The 17,972-nt window shown below is 35.0% G+C and overlaps 1 protein-coding gene across 6 annotated transcripts in view; it reads right to left on the reverse strand.

The window, feature by feature from the left end:
* Positions 1-17,972, reverse strand: part of RFX7 (regulatory factor X7) — a 148,899-nt gene that overhangs the window by 35,969 nt on the left and 94,958 nt on the right. For 5 of the 6 annotated variants that reach the window (XM_070054229.1, XM_070054228.1, XM_017348000.3 and 2 more), the window contains 2 exons: positions 12,919-13,001; positions 11,352-11,474 (listed from right to left, as the gene is read on the reverse strand). In XM_070054229.1, the coding sequence (XP_069910330.1) occupies positions 11,352-11,474; positions 12,919-13,001 (206 nt within the window). Of the gene's footprint in view, positions 1-11,351; positions 11,475-12,918; positions 13,002-16,061; positions 16,191-17,972 lie in introns of all 6 variants that reach the window. The other variant, XM_070054231.1, reaches the window with a different exon arrangement.

The raw sequence follows: 17,972 nt of genomic DNA on the forward strand, positions 1-17,972 counted from the left end.
TTGTAATTTACGCACATGTGCTAGATTTTATATTGGTATAATATATATTTTTATGTTATTTTACTCAGGAAATGTTTACTAGTTAAAGCTCCTAAAACAAATATAAAACAAAATCACTTGAATCTCTATTTCTACCTTCAAGGTTCTAAGGGTTTACCTTACACTGTTTAATACAACAGAAATCACAAATTTTGGTAGTAAGCATGAAAGTATCACAAACACATAATAATTAAAAATAAACTATAAGAACTAAAACATTCATATTCCTTTAAATAAAAGGACTCGGAGAAACTACTTGTGTACCAGTAAATACTGCAGCCAAAGTTGTCAGGCTTATAATCTGAATGCTGATGAGTCTAGGAAAATAAAAGCAAAGAGATCTTGAAGACTGCCAAAATAGGCCATGTGTTACTTACTAATACACCCATTTCAAATTACCACCTGGATCCTCTATCATATATGGGGAAAAGCAGCAGGAGCTGTGGTTGTTGCTGTCTCTTCCTGTGTGTCTCTAAACACCTGAGTTTCTATACTGCATCATTCCACCACTTTCTTCCATCGGTCAGATTCCAAGACCAGAGACAATTTTAGATGAAAACTTCAGACATACCACCCCAACCCAGGGTCACAGAGATGATAAAAAGAAAGGGACTGATATGTATGAGTATTTACCAGAAAGAAATTTAGGATGGCTCACAAATATTGATATCAAAATAGAATTCAAGACAAAATACCTTAAATATGGCACAAGCATTTTTTTGAAAATAGGTAAAAACTATCAGGATATAAAATCATGAAACTTTTTAAGAATCAAATAGCCCTGAAATCTACAAAGCAAAACTCAATTTTTAATTTTTTTGTAGAGCTCGCAGGATTTGAAAAACCTAAGACAGCGGAATTAGTAGGTATTAATGGAATATCTTCACGATGTTGGAGAATATGTGCGGCATTTTCCATGGGGCAAACGGGTTATTGAACAGCTTGGTGGGAAGCAGCTGGTGATGAACCACATGCATCACGAAGACCAACAGGTCCGCTACAATGCTCTGCTGGCCGCGCAGAAGCTCATGTGCACAACTGGGAAGATCTCGGCAAACAGCTTCAGTCAGAGCAGCCTCAGACCACTGCTGCACGGAGCTGAGCGCTGCCTCTCAGCCCCCTTATCTGTGGCGGAGCACCTGGAGTGGGGACCTCAGTGTTTAGGGTTGAGAATGAGTCACTTTTCATTTTGCTAGTACTTTTCTTCCACTGTGTGGCTTTTCCCAGTGCCATTTTCAAAACAAAGTGTTTGGTCTTTAAGTTGTAAAAAAGTTACTGCTTTCTGTATCTAAAGAAAATATTACTGTTATATATACTGCTTGCATTTCCTGTATTTATTGTTCTCTGGAAATGAATATAGTTATTAAAGGATTCTCACTCCAAAAAAAAAAAAAAAAAGAAAGAAAAGAAATATTTATAAAAACTGATAATCAGTTGGATTAAAATTTCAATACATAGGGCCGGCACAGTGGCGTAGTGGGTAAAGCCATTGCCTGCAGTGCCGGCATCCCATGTGGGCACTGGTTCGAGTCCTGGCTGCTACACTTTTAATTATTATGTGTTTGTGATACTTTCATGCTTACTACCAAAATTTGTGATTTCTGTTGTATTAATCAGTGTAAGGTAAACCCTTACGAGAACCTTGATGGTAGAAATAAGAGATTCAAGTGATTTTGTTTTAAATTTGTTTTAGGAGCTTTAACTAGTAAACATTTCATGAGTAAAATAACATAAAAATATATATTATACCAATATAAAATCTGCTCCAATCCAGCTCTCTGCTGTGGACTGGGAAAGCAGTGGAGGATGGCCGAAGTCCTTGGGCCCCAACACCCACCTGGGAGATCCAGGGGAGGCTCCTGGCTCCTGGCTTAGATTGGTACCGCTCCGTCCATTGTGGCCAATTGGGGAGTGAACCAGAGGATGGATGACCTCTCTCTCTCTCTGCTTCTCCTACTCTCTCTGTATAATTCTGACTTTTAGGTAAGTAGATAAATCTTTTTAAAAAAACTTCAATACAAAAAAAAATCAATAATTAAGTCACATTCTCTGACTATAAAACTATAAATTGGTAAGGAAGTGTAAAACAAAACAAACCAAAGTGAAAGAAACTCTCAAGCAGATGAAAAGTAAAAAAAAATAATAAAAATAAAAATTCAAACCAATTCTAACTAGCTTGGGTCAAAAAAGAAATAAAAACTGTAATTTCATAAAATTTCAAAATAATGGAAATTGTAACAATTCATGCTGGGATAGTCAAAACTATAATTATAGCAAATTCATAGATATGGATGTTCATGTATTAAAGATGAATAAATGAAAATAAAGCATTCCAACAAGAGTGGAAAAATAAGGATATCAGAAGGAACAAAAATAATATACCTAATAAATGAAAAAAGAATAAAACTGATATATCAATCTGTTTGTTCCTTATACAAGCAATAAAAGTAAGCTATTGCTAAGTGAAATGCTTAAAAAAAAGGGATGACAATATAAATATCCAAAAAAATAGTATATATAATCCAATTTTTTAAATTTAATTCCAATGTTAATACATATGAAAATTAATGAAGTCTAGGAAAAACAAATTATCCCAATTGACATAAGAAAAAACCAATAAAGCACAAGCAACTGTCAAACAATTACCTCCCAAAAAAGGCTCTAGGCCTAGATGGTTTTACAGTTAAGTTTTTTAAAACTTTCAAGAGCACCTGCTAAGTCCCATGCTACATACAGTGTTCCGAGCACAGATAAATTAGGGAAAGAGTTCCAATTCATTTTATGTAGCTGGCCTAACTATGATATCAAAACCTGATGAACATAGCACAGAAAAGAAAGTTACAGACCAAATTCACTTAGGAATAGGGATGCAAAGATCCTAAATAATATACTTGAAAATAGAACTGAATGTGGTACACTACAAGATTACACATCTTGACATGGGGAGGACATTCATTCTAGGAGTAAAAGAATGTATATCAGGTAAAATACAACAAATCCACAGTTCAAAGAAGGAGCACTACAAAATAATCTCAACAGATACGAAAAAGCTATTAATTAAGTTCAATACTTATTTCTCATAAAAAGGAAAATAAAGTCTTGGTCAAGGATAAATGGTATGTTCCTAATATTAGGGGGTTTACTGTAACAGGAAATGATGACTATAGTTGCTACATGTGAAATTGGAAGCAAAGTCTACTAAATAGAATAAGAAAATAAAAAAATGAAGAAGATACACAGGATAAATGATCCAGAAAAATTAAAGGTAACACATGGAAATGAAGGACTAAATAAAATTCATTAAATACAAAATATACAATAGAAATCTATGGGGTTCCTATAAACCAAAATGAAGCAATTGGAAAATACATTTTTCTTTTTTTTTTCTTTTTTTTTTTCTTTTTGACAGGCAGAGTGGACAGTGAGAGAGAGAGAGACAGAGAGAAAGGTCTTCCTTTGCCGTTGGTTCACCCTCCAATGGCCGCCGCGGCCGGCGCGCTGCGGCCGGCGCACCGCGCTGATCCGATGGCAGGAGCCAGGTGCTTCTCCTGGTCTCCCATGGGGTGCAGGGCCCAAGCACCTGGGCCATCCTCCACTGCACTTCCGGGCCACAGCAGAGGGCTGGCCTGGAAGAGGGGCAACCGGGACAGAATCCGGCGCCTCGACCAGGACTAGAACCCTGTGTGCCGGCGCTGCTAGGCGGAGGATTAGCCTAGTGAGCCGCGGTGCCGGCCAGGAAAATACATTTTTCTTAAAATAAATAACACAGTAAATGATTACCAAATAAACTTAGCAAGAAAAATAAGTGGACTTAATTGAAGGAAAAAAGTAAAACTTCTAAATTAAGAAGCATGCTTTTAGCCTAAAGTAAACTTTTCTAAAATAAATTTTCACAGTTAACGTACTTTGAATCAAATTCCTTTTGGGGTTTCTTTTAAAATTAGAAAAGTGATTCACAACTTTATATGAAAAAGTTGGTGAGAAAATAAAAACATGAAAAAATGTAAAAAAGAAGGATTAAAAAAAGAAAGACGGCTCCTACCAAAGACTTACAACATTCAACAGATAAAATATTTGTATGGTATGTCACTGGCAAAGAACAGAGAATATAAAAAAAAGAAAATTGAGTTCAGAAGACTTACAGATTAATATTAAGAGATGTTAATTATTAATATGTAAGGTAATGTTAATACCTTACAGATTAATGTTAGGAGAGAAAAAGTACTCAATAAAAGGACTGAGATAATTAGTTAACACTCAGAAAAAACTAAAGTTAGTGACTCTTTAATGGTATTTACCAAAATAAATAGCATATGGACTAAAGGGTTATATATGAAAAATGGAATAAAAATACCTAGGAAAAATTCAGGTGAATGTTCAGTTAGTGGCATGGGAAAGTTCTTTCTAAACGTAATAGCAATGTCACAAGCTATAAAGAAAACGGACAGATTAGACTAATGAAAAATGAACAAAAATCAACAGCAGTCTTAGAAAACCATTTATATTTTAACATTAATATCCTTAATACATAAAAGTTCATAATCATTAAGAAACAGATGTATAAAAGATAAGAATGGGGGCTGGCGCTGCGGCATAGTGGGTTAACCCTCTGCTAGCAGCACCAGCATCCCATATGGGCACTGGCCCGTGTCCACCTGCTCCTGTTCCGATCCAGATCTTTGCTATGGCCTGGGAAAGGCAGTGGAAGATCACCCAAGTACTTGGGCCCTTGTACCCACTTGAAGACCCAGAAGAAGCTCCCAGCTCCTGGCTTCAGGTTGGCCCCACTGTGGCCACTGCGGCCATTTGGGGAGTGAATCAGCAGATGGAAGACCTTTCTCTCTGTCTCTCTCTCTCTCTCCATCTGTAACTCTTAACCTCTCAAAAGAGAATGGATACGGTAAGACATGTATTTAGTGGATAAGGAAGAAATAATTATATAATGTTTAGCCAGTGATCCCAATTCTGATAGCCTACACTAAATTATATATAGTCAAAAGATTTTCACTGCATTGTTATTTGCAATTGCCACCTGCCACCCCAAGAACTGTATGAACAATGGGCCAAATTTGGTTAAGCAATAATAAAAATATATACAAGAAAAAAAAGACATTAGAATACCTAAAAGAAAATAAACCAAAGTGGTTGTTTTCAGATAATGAAATCACTACTACCACTTTTCTTCCTTATACATTTATAGCTATCTGCCAAAACTTTCATGATGAATACACACTACTTCTGTAATTAGATAAATAATGCAAACATATTAATAACCATTTTCATAAACATATGTGCATATCAGAATTAATGACTTAATAAATAAATAAAAGCTCATAATGGCTTGTAAACTAAGCTTTCATTGCATACCAAGCCCCTTAAAGCCTTTTTAGTTCTACTGATATCTTAATGTAGCATGAAAAGACAGTTAAAAAAAAGCTAGTCATTACTAAGATTGCATCTTCATGATTTGCCCCCAGAGGGATTTTGATTTTAATGATCATTAAAGGGATTGATTTTCATATAAGAACATTTCAACATTACTGCAATGCATTATAAAAAGGTATATATACAATAGGACTAGCTTCAAATACAGGTATATTTAATATCAATAACATCTTTTCTGTGACTATTTAGAAAATCAATTTAAAATTGGCCATTTAAAGATTTTATTCAGGAAACTATTCTACATTAAAAAATGAGCTGTCTAAAATGGCCTCCAAGAAAAGACATGATTCTTTAAAAACTGCTCTAAGAATCTTTATTGACAGCAAGTGTTATATTGTGTCAAAAAGAAATCTCTTCTGTTAATTCTTATTTTCTTTTTAAAAAATATTGCCATGTATCTTTTAAAATACTGCCACGTATCTCTTAAAATATCCATATTATTTGTGTGCATGTATATGTATACTAATTGTATGTAAACTAACTCATACTTTGAGCAGCTAATTTATCCTCACTAAGTACAAGTTATTTTTTTAAACTTTTATTTCGTAAATATAATTTTCCAAAGTACAGTTTATGGATTACAATGGCTTTCCCCCCCAATAACTTCCCTTCCACCCTCACCCCTCCCATCTCCTGCTCCCTCTCCCATTCCATTCACATCAAGATTCACTTTCAATTATCTTTATATACAGTTGATTGATTTTATATATATTAAGTAAAGATTTCATCAGTTTGCACCCACACAGAAATAAAGTGTAAAATACTGTTTCAGTACTAGTTATAGCATTAATTCACATTGGACAACACATTAAGGACAGAGATCCTACATGAGAAGTAAGTACACAGTGACTCCTGTTGTTGACTTAACAATTTGACACTCTTGTTTATGGCGTCAGTAATCTCCCTAGGCTCTAGTCATGAGTTGCCAAGGCTATGGAAGCCTTTTGAGTTTGCCGACTTCGATCTTATTTAGACAAGGTCATAGTCAAAGTGGAGGTTCTCTCCTCCCTTCAGAGAAAGGTACCTCCTTCTTTGATGGCCCATTCTTTCTACTGGGATCTCACTCACGGAGATCTTTCATTTAGGTCCTCTTATTTTTTTTTATTTTCATTTTTTTGCCAGAGTGTCTTGGCTTTCCATGCCTAAAATACTCTCATGGGCTCTTCAGCCATATCCGAATGCCTTAGGGCTGATTCTGAGGCCAGAGTGTTGTTCAGGACATCTGCCATTCTATGAGTCTGCTGTGTATCCCGCTTCCCTTGTTGGATCGTTCTCTCCCTTTTTGATTCTATCAGTCAGTATTAGCAGACACTAGTCTTGTTTGTGTGATCCCTTTGATTCTTAGACCTATCAGTGTGATCAATGAACTGAAATTGATCACTTGGACTAGTGAGATGGTACATGCCACCTTGATGGGATTGTATTGGAATCCCTTGGCACATTTCTAACTCCACCATTTGGGGCAAGTCCGATACTAAGTACAAGTTCTAACCAAATAATATAAGTAATATTTCTAACTACTGGCCCATTGTTTTCTACTAACTCAGTTTGACATCACTCAAACTGAATATGTTCACTTCTTCACCTTTTATGAATTACTCAAGAAATCTGAGTTTCAGCCTTGGATTTGCCTTTAACTAGTTTTGTGACACTGGGAGAGTCAATTAACTTCTCTGGGTTTCGTGTTCTTAGCTATAAAATGGGGAGCATACCAGAAGACTTCTGGAGTCTTCTACAATACTCAAATTTTATCATTAATGTCAGGGATCTGATTCTGTTCTAATTGTTCATAGTTTTAAATTAGTATCTACCATGTGTAGGCACTGTAGGGAATAAAACAGTTAATAGGCATACTGTTTGTAAAATATTTTTATGAACTAAAATATCCAGATTCAGATACTTTGTGCATAGGACTACATTAATTAGAAGTTAACCTCTTTTCAATTCCATCAGCAAAACTGTTATTTCTTTCTTGATATTCTATTATCAATAATTTTCCTATAAACTAATTCTTTCTAAACTCCAGTATCTCTAAATCACTCCCTTTTTCTAATCTGTGTTACCTATACTGATTTATAAATTAATTGTTCAAAATAAGAGCTCTCACTACTTCCTCCAAAGTGGTATTTTCAGTCTCTTGTTTAGGGGAAGCCTTTCATTTTTCAAAGGGAAAAAATAATAACGATTTATGGGAACCTCAGGAAAAGATTTCAAGGAGAACTTAAGAAAAATGTTGTAGAAAAATATAACCATGCCTTGGTCAAGGCACGAAACGTTCAGAAAGGATTCTTTTCTTGGGCCAGCATCACACTCTGCAAATAGACTGCTGTCACCAACGTGATGCAAACAGTTGTGTAATGGAAGAACACCACTTCAAAAAAAACATAAATATGCTGGGTTCCCTTACATTTCTATAATGGAAATGTCATACATTTATTTGCCCAATTTACCTTTTGGGAAACTATTTAGGTAACTCAACTTTTTCTACTTCAGACAAACTTAGGTTCTCAACATTTTATACTTCAGACAAACTTAGAATTTGAGAGCTAAATCAAACTTCACAGATCCTCAACTGACTCATGTCGTGAGTAAGCCAACTGACAGAGTGGCTATAACACGTAGGGCACACAAGTTTAATGACATGATCTATTCTCTTCTCAATGTATTCACAACATATTACGTTTGCCTGATATTTATTGAATTCTAATTTGTTTCTTTGAAATTTCAGAGGGCAAACTCTATCTTAATTAATATGAATTTAAAGAAGAATTCATGCTTACTATAAATATACACATTCTTGATGAGTGTAGGGATTGTGTTTGCCTTATTATATCATCAGAACTTACCAGAGTCTAGCACACAGAAGATACTTAGTAGACTGTTGTAGGATGGATGAATGATAGGGACCATAGCATTCTTAGTTTGTAACTTTCTTTTTTTCTTTCTTTCTTTTCTTTTTTTTTTTTTTTTTTGGACAGGCAGAGAGAGAGAGAGAGAGAGAGAGAAAAGAGAGAGAGAGAAAGGTCTTCCTTCTGTTGGTTCACCCCCAAATGGCCGCCATGGCCGGTGCTGTGCTGATCTGAAGCCAGGAGTCAGGTGCTTCCTCATGGTCTCCCATGTGGGTGCAGGGCCCAAGGACTTGGGCCATCCTCCACTGGAGGCCACAGCAGAGAGCTGGACTGGAAGAAGAGCAACTGGGACAGAATCCGGCGCCCCAACTGGAACTAGAGCCTAGGGTGCCAGTGCCGCAGGTGGAGGATTAGCCTATTGAGCAGCGGCATAGATAATAAAATCTAAGTCCTTCACTTTAACTTTATTCACTTTATTATTTCAGATATTTTTCTTTAGGTTTCTCTCCAACTCCATTATAGTTCTTTTGATGAGGTAGTAAGAGTTTTGAATGAGGTTAGAAAGTTTTCCTTTTAAATAGCAAAAATAGCAAAATCTTTTCATAAGTGTAATTCTTTTACATTATCTTACATTGGCTAATGACAGCATTTATTCAATAGTTTTCTCCTAAATTGTGTAAGTACAATATGAATGCTGTTGGACTGGGATTTAAATAATCAGAAATTCTTGATTTTATTTATTCTTTTTCAATAAATTTTCCCTTCCACAAGAATTATAAAAATGTTAAACAAGACTAGATTTAGTACCTATTAATCTTTCTTACTCTATCCAGGACAGTCCATTAGTTTCCATAATTTCATTTCTTACATAGGAATAAATTATCTATATAATCAAACTTATTTGAGTGTCTAATATGTGCAAGTCATTGAACTCCTTTATTTTGGTTGGTATTAGAGGATTAGGTTTGGGAGTCATGAAAAGACACTTGCAAAAGTTCAAATAAAAAGCATGTTTAGATTTTCCACATGCATTGACTTATAGTCCTTCACTGTCCCTCTCACCCCATATATATCTTTCCTATAACCTTAATAATTTTACCAAAATCCTTTTATTGGGAAATCCTAGATAACTGTCCTTCTATTCTCAGACATCCCTTCTGTCATGATGATGGACTCTAGAAAACTTATTTATTGATTTATATAAAGGGAACAGACTTCATGTATTTTATATACACAATTTTAAGAACATAATAACTTCTCACTCTTCTATCCTCCTTCCTCCTTTATTTTATTTTTAATTTTTCTGATAACATACTGTTAATTTACTTTCTTAATCATCCACTAAATAAAGAATTCAACAAGTAGTAAGTAGAAAGACCACTGTTCCTCACGAGTATGGACAAGGGCTATAAACTCAAAGAGTATAAATTTTAAGATGTCAATTTTACTCATACATTTTTTTGTACTCTACACAGTAGTTATAACAAATCAAAGAAAACATATGATATTTGTCTTTTTGAGACTGATTTATTTCACTAAGTGTAATGGTCTCCACTTGCCTACACCGGATTGCACAAGACCAGATTTCACTCTTTTTTAATGGCAGAGTAGTATCCCATCATCTTATATATACCACATTTTCTTTATCTAGCCATCAGTTGAAGGACATCTGGATTGATTCCATATCTCAGCTATTGTGAATTGAGCTGCTATAAGTACGGGGATATAGATGACTTTTCATATGCTGATTTCATTTCTTTTGGGTAAATTCCCAGGAGTTTAATAGCTGGGTCATATGATAGACCTATTTTCAGATTCTTGAGGAATCCCCATACTGTCTTCCCTAATGGTTGCACTAATTGACATTTCCACCAACAATGCATTAGGGTATCTTTTTCTCTACATCATCACCAGCATTTATTAATTTTTGATTTTTGGATGAACAGCCATTCTAACTGGGATGAGGTAAAATCTTATTGTAGTTTTGGTTGCATTTCCTTGATGGTTAGTGATCCTGAGCATCTTTTCATCTGTCTGTTGGCCATTTGTATTTCATCCTTTGAAAAATACCTTTTCATATCCTCAGCCCATTTCTTAACTGGCTTGTTTGTTTTGTTGTTGCTGAGTTCCTTGAGCTCCTTATATACTCTGGATATTAGTCCTTTACCAGATGTATAGTTTGCAAATATTTTCTCCCATTCTGTCAGCTGCCTCTTCACTTTGCTGAGTGCTTCATTTGCAGTGCAGAAGCTTCTGAGCTTGATATATATCAAGCTAAGAATACTTTTTTTTAAGAAACCTTTTATTTAATGAGTATAAATTTCATAAGTACATCTTTAGGAATACAGTGTTTCTTCTTACCATACCTACCCGCCCATCCTCACTCCCTCCTCATTTCATTCTCTCTCTCTCCTTCCCAGTCCCATTCTCTTCCATTAAGATTTATTTTCAGTTAACTTTATACACAGAAGACCAACTCTATAGTAAGTAAAGCTTGCAACTATTTGCACATACACATACACAAAATATAAAAAATTATTTAAGAACAAGTTTTACAGTTAAATCTCATAGTACAATTTATTTAGGACAGAGGTACTGCATGGGGAGTAAGTGCACAGTGACTCCTATTGTTAATTTAAAAATTAACACTTATGTATGACATCAGTGATCATCTGAAGCTCTTGCCTTAAGCTGCCAAGGCTATAGAAACCTTCTGAGTCCACACTCTCCATCAGATTTAGGCAAGGCCATAGGCAAAGTGGAAGTTCTCTCCTTCCTTCAGAGCAAAGTACATCCTTCTTTGATGGCCCCTTCAAGAAAACTTCTTTTATTCAATAATTCTGCTCTTGTTTTACATATGCTACCACAGAACTTAAAACTGGAAGGAATCTTAGGATTTCTAAATGTAGCTCCCACATATCAGCTTGACACTCACCAATGATAAAACATATCATTGTGGCCAAGGATAGTACTTAACCTCTTTGATATATAAGCATGTCTTATACAAATAATACTTACTTGTACTCATCATAGACTTCCTGTTTGGGCAGTGAAGTCTCAGGATGTTCCTCTAGGGTATTCCGAATCCAGGAAAAGGCATGCATTTGCTGTGCCCGACTAGATGACATGGCATTCTGATCACTAATCATAAAATAAAAACATGTCTTAGCTAAAGTAGACAGAAACTCATTGATAATTTTCGAGCCAAGCTTAAATATTCCACTAAAAAAACCTGCATGCAAACACAGTATAAATGAGCAGATTAAACTTAGGACATACAATAGTAGATGCCCAGAAATCTATATACAAATTGTCAACCTATGGTTAGGAGCCATTTTCTACAGCTAGTGTCCAGCTGAAGTTACTGCCCTCTTCCAACTCTCCCCAGGACTTCTTAAGTGGCATAGGTGATGGTGCATTAACAACAAAAGATAATGGTTTTGGCCAAAATAACCTCTACATAGATATCTATTTATTACTTGCCTATTCATTTGTTTATACTTGGCAAATTATCATATATTTGGAACAAAAATCATGAAAAAAAGCATTTGATTCTATATATTACACAGAAGTAACTATCCTGAAATCTCAATGAAGCGTCCTATCTCCAGAACAGAGTTCACATCATAGAGATTTTGAAGGTATAACTCCTCCCATTACAATTCTTCTTGCAATCAGGACCCTTGCCCCAAGCTAACATGTCCGCTAAATATCCTAACATTTCATTACATACATGTGTCATTTATAAACTGATCTCCAGAGAGCATGAAGGAAGCTGCACTGCTGACTTTAACACATTTCAGCTACCTATTTATTTAATTCTAAGGAAGATATTGAGAAAGTTTTGAGGATATAAAATAATTAAAATAGAGATAAAATTTGGTCAAGGGTAACGAAGAAGGGTAAAACAATAGAATTTTAATTCCATTTCTTTTTATGCACAATTTTAAAATAATAGAATGTTAAGGATAACTTACTTGAATGAAATGAATCTTGGGAAATACTTAAAAGAGTAAGGAAACTCTTAAGAATGGAATGACTGAATGAATAACTTCTTTCTACATTTTCTAGATGAGCTTTAAATAACGATAAAATGAAGTAATTCCCTAAATATTTAAAACAACTTTTATCATGAGGTTATGTTCTATATTTGAGTAATTTCACTTTTTTCCCGGTATATATTCTGTTATACGCTTACCTGATAGCATCATAAAACTCTTGTACTTTAATCTTCACATACTTAACTGTCTATTCTTTGGTTTTCTGTTCAGTTTTCCAACCTGTTATTATGTATACACATATCCATATGTCTATAAAACATAACCCAAATTGCATTGTACAGCATTTACCCAAATACACCAATCAATTAGCAAAAACTGCAGGTAAGCACTTACCTAAATAAATATCATGAAAAACTAAAATGATCTATTGTTTAGCTATTTTGTTTTCTAATGATTCTAGGAATATTATAAAATGGTAACAACTTAAGAATATTAGAAAACAGTAAGAACCACAACACATACATACAAACATCCTATGGATGTCCTATAAACAATATAAATGCAGCAATGACAAGAACAGATACCTTTTCTCTCCATTGCTGAGACCAGAAGGCAGCTGAAGGTAGAGGTAGAGTTTCTCTAGGTCTGTAAACTTCTCAACTTCTTGCTGTTTACAAAGGATTAAAAGAGAAGATCATTTTTAAAAACACTTGTTTTCTTCCCAACAAAATTTACTAACATCTCCCTAAAAGAAATTGATTGTATAATTCAAACCAGATGAAATAAACCACCTGTCAAATAAAGAAATGTAGTTTTTAATCACTAAAATAATACGATTAAGTTGTTTGCTACATTCAGTGCATGCACAAAGCAAGTTACCAGAAAATGGTACTTCCCTATTAATTCCAATGGAGAGAAATGAAATCAGAGATCAATGCTAACACAAAGGAAGGTCTCTCTCTCTCTCTCTCTCTTTTTTTTTTTGGACAGGCAGAGTTAGACAGTGAGAGTGAGAGAGACAGAAAGGTCTTCCTTTCCGTTGGTTCACCCCCCCCAAATGGCTGCTGTGGCAGGCGCACTGCGCCAATCCGAAGCCAGGAGCCAGGTGCTTCCTCCTGGTCTCCCATGCGGGTGCAGGGTCTAAGCACTTGGGCCATCCTCCACTGCCCTCCAGGGCCACAGCAGAGAGCTGAACTGGAAGAGGGGCAACCGGGACAGAATCCAGTGCCCTAACTGGGACTAGAACCCTGGGTGCCGGCGCCGCAGGTGGAGGATTAGCCAAGTGAGCTGCGGCGCTGGCCAACAAAGGAAGATCCTAAAGGATTGTAGGACAAGCAGTGTACCAGGAGTCAAGAGAAACATTTATTAGTATTAGCCTGATCATTAAGTTAACTTACTACAGCACTGGCAAAATTTCCTTAGAGCTATAAAATGGATGAGACGATTTCTAGGATTTCTAGGATCCTATTCTGGTTCTCAGATACCTGGGATATACGACCAATGATGTAACTCTTACTTGTGGATGGAACTTAGGTTAAAAATACTGAAATAAAACCAACAGCTCTTTAAGGACTATGCAGATATAATAACTTTTTTGACTTGGAACAGTGACTGCTATTTAGTGACTGCTATCTGTAATAGTCTCTATTGTTATTGTTTGCAGATATATCATTTTTTTCTACAAACATAACCTTTAAAATAATTTCTGCATTCCTCTTTGTAGATATTTTTTCTCCTGCTGAGGGTACCACATAACAGCTTCTAATGTGTCATAAATCCTATTATAATAAAAATATTTGTAGTAAAATTTTGATAGTCTAATTCAAGCAAAATTCCACTGCAGTGGAAAACATGGACAGATTACTGGAAGTCCTGGCGGCAGAGTTTATTCTTACTTCAAAAAGCTCAGGTGAAAGTTAGGTTCAATTTTTGAAAATGTTTAAAAGGATACAATTCAGCCTATTCTTATTTTCGCTGGAATTCATTCACAAAAGTTTAATATTAGAACTCATCCACAGAATGACTTAACCTATCAGTTACATGCAAATAGCTCACACATCTACTTTAAAAATTCCATTGTCAATGTGTATTTTCCAATTAGGTCTTGCTCCAATAGATTTACCAATTACATCCCTTTATAGAGTCTCTCTCAAAGAGTAAAAACAAACACACCGGAGACATTCCCTTCTCAGCTGTCACCTATCATCTTCTGTGCTCTAGTTTCCAGAACCTATAGTTTCGCGTTCTGCTTAATTCTGCTCTTTGTGGTGCATTCCACATTAATCCTTAGTTAGCCCTGTAACTCTCTGCCTCATATTCTTCTAGTCTCTTTATTTTCACTGCCACACATTAGTCTAAGCTGTCTTTCTTTCAACAATAAAGAATTCACTTACTTATTTGCTTATTCAGTTTGTTTTCTCTCATGTCCCACAAATGAATGATATAAGCTAACTATGATCATATCACAAATATATAAGGTTGAACAATACAACACAATACATCACTTGCTCTTAAAAACTCATAATAATTCTTAAATTACTAGAATGCCTAAGTAGCTGGAGCTGGTTTCCCTGATCCAACCTCTCCCCGACTTTAAACTGTCTCAATATGGTTCCTAAAATGCTCTTTGTCAAATATTCACATCACCCTGTTAATCCCAACAATGCCTATCATACTAAATTCAGGAAGGTTATCTTATAATAATCATGCATATGTACTATTATGGCAAAGTCTGAGAAAATGTAATAAAGAACATTTTCAATGTCTAAATGTCTAAGAATAAAAAAACTCATAATACTGAAGAAAGCTTGGCATCTATAGTTTTCAAATTTCATATACACTAAGGAAAGGAATGCAGAAGAAATTTCAGAATAGGGAAGACATTTCAGAAGAAATTCCAAATTAGAATAAAGTATGAAAGCAAAGACTGAAGAGAGAGAGGATATAAAAAATTAGTTTGAGAAAGATCAAACTCAGCACCATATTTATTTCTTACCACTTAAATTAAAATTTATAAAGGTAACTATTGCTACATGGGTTTTAACATAGAGAAGAAATAATTCAGAGAATATCACTGAAACTAACATTAAAATTCTAAGATGAAAATGCAAACAAAATGACCTGAGTGTATGACGGCATTCTAGTCCAGCAATGCTGGGTTCATCATGAAGATTTCTGGTTTTTGATATACTTGTCATTCATTCACCATGAATCACAGGTTTCCAAGACAAAACTCAACAGTCTAAGTGAAAACCCTAGTGGTCATGTGGTAAGTATGCTAATCACTAGATTACTGAATATGCTTTGTGAATATTTAAGTGTCAAGAATAAAATTTTCTGCCCCATGTTGACATTCATTGGTGGTCAAAAATAAATATATTTGGCTGGATTTATGAAATGAAGGACAGTAGTGCTCTGTTTTTATAGCACCAGAGAAAAGACCAACTATATAGACTTTTAAAAACAATAATTTTTAATACAGGCTACAACATGGATGAATCCTAAAAACATTACACCAAGTAGAAGAAGCCAGACACAAAAAGTCACATATTGTCTCATAAAATATTCCGACTGTTCCTGTTTATGGCACCTTGGAAGCCTGTGTTAGGCTACAGGTCAGTGTCCCTGTTGATGTGGGAACCTGCACAGTAGCCTCCAATGATTTCTGCTATATATATAATGGAACTTATACAATGAGAATAAATGATTCTAGTTATTTCAGGCTTACTATGTTACAGCAGCATAGCCTGGCCCATCTTGATTAATGCAGAAATTTAGACCTCTTTCCTCTAGTACAAACTGAAGATCCCTTTTATATAAGCAGACAACAATGTGGAAACAGGAAAAGGGCTCCTCCCTGAAAACACAAAATTTTTGATTCGGTTGAGAATACAGTATTTAAGTTACTTTAAAATTTCAAATGATATTAACTAAGAGTATATTTACATTTATCAACATGTGACATACGCTGTAAAGAGGGTGAGAAGCAGCATTTAGAATATTCAGCCTTCTGGCTCAAGTAATCGAGTTCCTGCCACCTACATGGGAGACCTACATTACATTCCCAGATCCAGGACCTGGTTAGTAACTGGTACTGAACCACGGGATGGAAGCTTTCTAATAAATAGTAATAATAATCGCTTCTCGGCCTTTTGGCTAAGATCGAGTGAAATAATAATAATAATAATAACAACAACAAATAATAGCCTTCATGTTCTCTTCCACTTAAAAAAAAAACTGGGTAAAATCTCAACACTGATAACCTTTATACAGATGATTCTACTATACAACTATTTGTTCCTCTATGATGAGTGAGCCACAGTATTTCCTCAGGAAAGTGTTCAGCTTATAATTAGTTTGTCTATATTAATTGTATAAAAAGGTGTTCTCCAGTGTCTAACTAGAGTTATATCCCTCCTTCAACTGCACTGAAGATCCTCAATCTCAATCCCCCTTCAAAGCTACAATAGGGCCAGATGGGAAACCCTTTAAATATATTTAATACCCTACTTCACTTTTTAAAATTTAAAACTATAAACCATTTCAAAATAGGGGCTAACTTTTTATCACATTTTCCTCAGATACTCTTTATTTCTTTAACAGCATAGACAATACTAGATAGAACAAAAGCAGTTTGTTCATTTCCTTGACAGCTATTGCAAAGCTTCACTACTTAAAATAGTGATGCAATGAAAATCCTTATTTGTTAATCCTGTATCTTGTGTGAAAAAAAATTTAAGGTATGTAATGAAAAGTAGAAACATTTGGTCATAAAACGTTTAGCCTCACTTGCATATTTTAAGCTGCTAGCCAAAACTGTTATGCCAATTTATATTCCCAACAGCAACAATTTCTCCCTATCTTTATTAAAAGTATCAAATTTTAGCTAATTGTATTATTGTGAAAAAATTTCACATTGTTTTATTTCTCTGACTGATGATGACACTGCATATATTTTCATATTACTATCTGAGTTTAATATAGTGCCTCCAAATTTCAGTTTACTTGGAATCACATGGTCTCCTTAACTGGCTTTACCTGCAGAATTTCTCATTGCATAGATCTGGGTGGGAGCCTGGGAACCTGGATTTCTGACAAGTTCCCAGATGACTCTGTGGCTGCTAGTCAAAAAGATCACACTTGAAGAGCCAACTACTTGTGCTTATCTGTTGTGCATTTGAAATTAGGGATATTTACTGTGCTGTTTGTATATTAAATCCGCTAGTGGTTACAAAAGGTGCTAGTATCTTCTCCAAGCCATCAATATGCAATTGAGGTTAGAAAACATTTCTGACAGCAGTTATGCTAGTAGAGAGAAAGAAATTATTCTGAGCAGAATAGGTCAGAAATTAAAAACTTAATATTCCAACTGTCATAAAGAAATACCAGAAGCAACACTTTACTTTTCAAACACTGAGTTAATTGCCTGCTCAGAACATCTGCTTCTGAACTGTCAATACAGACCAGATGGACTGTAGAGAACAGGTAGAATTTTGAATGTCTTATCACTAGAACTTAAAAGACCTTCAAGCAGATGGTAAGGAAGTATGTTCCCATTTACTGGCACAGAATACAGTTGAAAATGTCTATTATTTGAGAGGCAGAGTTAAGACAGTGAGAGGGAGAGACAGAGAGAAAG

This window comes from Oryctolagus cuniculus, chromosome 12 (assembly GCF_964237555.1).
Source record: "Oryctolagus cuniculus chromosome 12, mOryCun1.1, whole genome shotgun sequence".
Lineage (NCBI taxonomy): Eukaryota > Metazoa > Chordata > Mammalia > Lagomorpha > Leporidae > Oryctolagus > Oryctolagus cuniculus.